Genomic DNA, 4,156 nt, shown 5'->3' on the forward strand with positions numbered 1-4,156 from the left:
AAATGCAATAATGCAATAACTTTAGTAGCTGTGTGTCCAGTTACGAAGTCTCGTAACCTGTTGCCCCTGAGTAGTATTAGTACGCAAGCTGACTGCATAAAATAACAATAAAGAATGACAAGAAGTTTCCGTTAACACAATTGATTAATTAAGTCCCCTGCAACTATAAAAGCTACTAAACAACAAAGCACAAGTGTAACTGTCCTGTGTGTGGTAGTGTGATTCAACGTACATGTATCTGGCACAGTTCTTCCTCAATACGACAAGATATTTTAAACACCATTTACAATGAACTAGTTGAAAAACCAGAAATACTATAATTGCACATAGAAACCAGAATTACAAGTCTGATACATGAACACGAGCCAGATGCTTTGTTGACTAAACCTGTGAACAAGAAGCATTGTCATTAAAGAAATGTGAATTAATATTTTAACTCATTATATATTGACGAAAAATACACTGTGATCATTGCAACACCTTCCATCTATACATTACACCAACCGAGCAGCATCTACTCTCTCGCCCAACAGAACAACAACTGCACTCGACATCCTGTGAACTAGTACTGCCATCGACATCATCTCAACAACTATTGGCCACGGCAACCTCTGAACTACTACTGCCGCAGTGGAGGCAGCGGAATAATAATCTTTGGCGCAATCTCTGGCGCTGTGACCCAGTGTAGCCACCTTTCAAGCCTACATATTGCACACCGCTTATATTTCCTTAAAAAGAAGACGATTATCACTTCACTTCCTGTTGCTGATGAACTCAACAAAGACGTGCAACATCGGCTTGGTGGAAAATCTCCCTTATAATTTTTGTTCTGGGACTACTTTTGTCTGCCTATTATAATGAGATTGTGGCAAGGAAATCCTTTGTAAAGTTAAAAAGTTTGTTTCAGTAAATACTCACATAACGGTTTAGTGGCTGTACCTATCAATATTGCTTGAACGATGATCATCTCAAAACAAGCCGGGAGTCAACACTTCGTTGAGGATTCTACAAGAAATCCGTTAATCACAGTCTCAACGAAAGGTTACTTCCCATCTCGTTTTCGCATGGTCGTCATCTAGGCAGCTGAGATACTGTCTACGACTAGGCAACAAAAATGGAATAGTCTCTCAGAAATTTTGTGTGCATTTACTTAAATAAACTACATGGCGAAAAGTGGCAGAGTGTAGAGCTCAACAATATCATGAAAAATATGAGTCCATCATTTATGTGATTTATGATTCAACAGGACACAAGAGCACAGATTATGAGAAGATAAGAGAAGTCAGAGCTCGCATGGAAGGACTTAAGCGTTAATTTTTTCTGCTTGCTGTTTGAGAGTTGAACAATAGAGAAACAGCTTGAAAGTGATTCTGTGGACCTCTGAGAGGCACTTATTTGTGAATTTCAGAGTAATCATGTAGATGAACATAATGAACACTCTTCTTCCTTATATTATAATTATTATAACTCCCTTGTTCTCCTTTCTGACTGATCTTGAAATGGGACATTTTGTGGTAGATATGAAGGAGGTGGTGTGGCTGCTACCGTCGCCAGGTGTGGATGGCGGTGGTGCCATTGAGAAGCAGCAGCAGCAACTGGTGCATTGCCAGGAGTGCAGCTTCATCAGATTGGGACCTGTGGCCTGCTGTTCCAACAGCTGCTCCACCTGCTGCTTACATGGTGCCAAGTGCCACATGTGCAGCAAAGTGTTGTTGTCGCCACTGGTCTTCTCACTGAACCCGCAGCAGGTGACAGCTGCTGTGCCCTTAGTGCAGGGAGTGCAGCCCGGCTTCCACGACGGTACACCGCTACTACAGCTGGCCACACATGACCACACCTGCGAGCACCACTTGCTGCACTGCCTCGTTCAGCCAGGCACGTGTTCATGGCACGGCAAGCATGCCGACCTGGAGGCGCACACCCAGGCCAAACACCCACAACACTTCGTGCGCTTCCCCAGCACCGTGGGCAACAGTGTCTCGTGGCGCATCTCTAAGAATGGCTGCTGCATCGACCTGGTGCGCCATCTTGTTGTGGCCTTAGGTGAGATGTTCGTCTACCAAAAGCAGTTCAGTTACCAGGAGCGTCAGCTGTTCATTGCCATTCAGCTGGTGGGCCCTCCTGAACGTAGCAGGCTCTACCGGTACAAGTTCAGGCTCACCCGCAATGAGGGTGCCCACTCTGTGACTTTCGAGCATGCTGTCCATTCACAGAATGAGAACCTGCAGCGAACATTCGGCCTCGGTGACTGCATCAAAGTGCCCTATGATACTATCTCTCAGTTCTGCCATGGCGAGAGGGTGCTCATACTGTGTAAGCTTGAGCCTCCGTATGAGCCAAATGTTGAAACCACACATTTGTAGTCCTCTAATTACTGTGATGCATAGTTTTGATGCTATGGTTATCACAGACCTACTAATGTCTTGTTAATACATAGCCTGACACAAAATCGACACCGCTTATCACATATCAGTGAGAATTTAAGGTGAAAGAAGATTAGTGGCAGAATCCACAACACCCTCTAAAATCTGTGCGAGTACATGCACAGAGAGAATTATGTCACACTTTTCTGTTATTCATTCATTTGACCAAAATGTGCTCTCTAGTCACTGGTTTATGGTGTGTTTATACTGAGAAATGGGGCTCAGTAGTAAGGCAGTGGATTCATACACACATCAAAAAATGTTCTGCATCACCCGAGTTACGAGAGTTCCGGAACCTGTATAGAAAATTGGAAAAGAGATCAACGTGATTATCATTTTCGCCCTTTTTATAGCTCATGAAAACCACGCATTGCATGTTGTACCACGTCCTGTGGCTGCACCAAAAGCATTTTGCAACAAGGTGGCATTGCTGTCAAGGTTCCTCCGAGCCCTAATCCGTAGGTAGCGGTCATCCACCGCTGTAGTAGCCCTTGGGCGGCCTGAGCGAGGCAAGTCATCGACAGTTTCTGTCTCTCTGTATCTCCTTCATGTCTGAACAACATCGCTTTGGTTCACGCCGAGACGCCTTGACACTTCCCTTGTCGAGAGCTCTTGATGGCAAAAAGTAACAATGCCGACGCGATCGCACCGCGTTATTGACCGTCGAGGCATGGTTGAACTACAGACAAATCTAGCCTTGTACCTCCTTCCTGGTGGAATAACTGGAACTGATCGGCTCTCATACCTCCACCGTCTAATAGGCGCTGCTCATGCATGGTTCTTTACATCTTTTGGCGGGTTTAGTGACATCTCTGAACAGTCAAAGGGACTGTGTCTGTGATACAATATCCACAGTCATCGTCTAGGAACTGGGGTGATGTAAAACTTTCTTTGATGTTTGTAATAAGGATGGTGTTTCAGATCCCTATCTGGCCATCCATATTTAGCTTTTCTGTGTTTTCATTGCCCTTCCATCCCCGACCCGGGCTTCATCACTAACGAGCTCTTCATCAATGGGAGATTAAACCTTAATATATTCTTACCTAGCGTTTTTGTTATATATAAGTGATCAGTGAGATTTTTCTGTGGTGGGATGATCTTGAACTGCCCCATTCAGCAGAACAAAAGCTGCTTAGAAGCTTTGAACGTATCCATAATTAGTAGGTTTGTAACTGTTTAGGTACCTCTATCCTTCCACTGTTATGTACATGATGGTAATGTAGTAAATGTACGGACAGATATACAGTAAGTGAAGGCTAATGTTAATAAAATTCCGAGAGACTCACAATAATTCAGGGGTCAAGAAATATTATTAAATCAAAGCATGTATGATGGTGAAAACAGTTCTGCTGATTTTTTCTTATGGATTGACATTATTAACCTTTGTGATAGATATGACTTGTATCATCAGCATTCGTTCACCAAACACATATTTTTAAGAAAGAAAGAGCATTATCTGGGTTATAGAAGGAAACTGTTCTCACAACCGTTACTGTCGCATTCAAGGGACACCATGATAGCTGATAGAAACTGATCCTTCACATCCTTGCAGATAAATTTCAGGACAGTAAAAAGAAAGTAGAATGAACAGATAACAAAAAAAGTTACTACAGACAGACAAATATGTGGTACTTTCGTCATGCACAGAATCAGCTTGCAAATTTTCTTCATCCTGTGATCAAGGCCTCATTAGAAATATTGAATACACAACAGTTTTACAGTAGTAAATGCTG

The 4,156-nt window shown here is 43.1% G+C and overlaps 1 protein-coding gene across 1 annotated transcript; it reads left to right on the forward strand.

The window, feature by feature from the left end:
• Positions 1-1,520: 1,520 nt before the first annotated feature.
• On the forward strand, positions 1,521-2,363 carry LOC124775254 (E3 ubiquitin-protein ligase SIAH1A-like). The gene has a single exon (XM_047250092.1). The coding sequence runs from the start codon at positions 1,521-1,523 to the stop codon at positions 2,361-2,363; it is 843 nt and encodes a 280-aa protein (XP_047106048.1).
• Positions 2,364-4,156: the final 1,793 nt, after the last annotated feature.

The sequence above is a fragment of the Schistocerca piceifrons genome, chromosome 2, assembly GCF_021461385.2.
Source record: "Schistocerca piceifrons isolate TAMUIC-IGC-003096 chromosome 2, iqSchPice1.1, whole genome shotgun sequence".
Lineage (NCBI taxonomy): Eukaryota > Metazoa > Arthropoda > Insecta > Orthoptera > Acrididae > Schistocerca > Schistocerca piceifrons.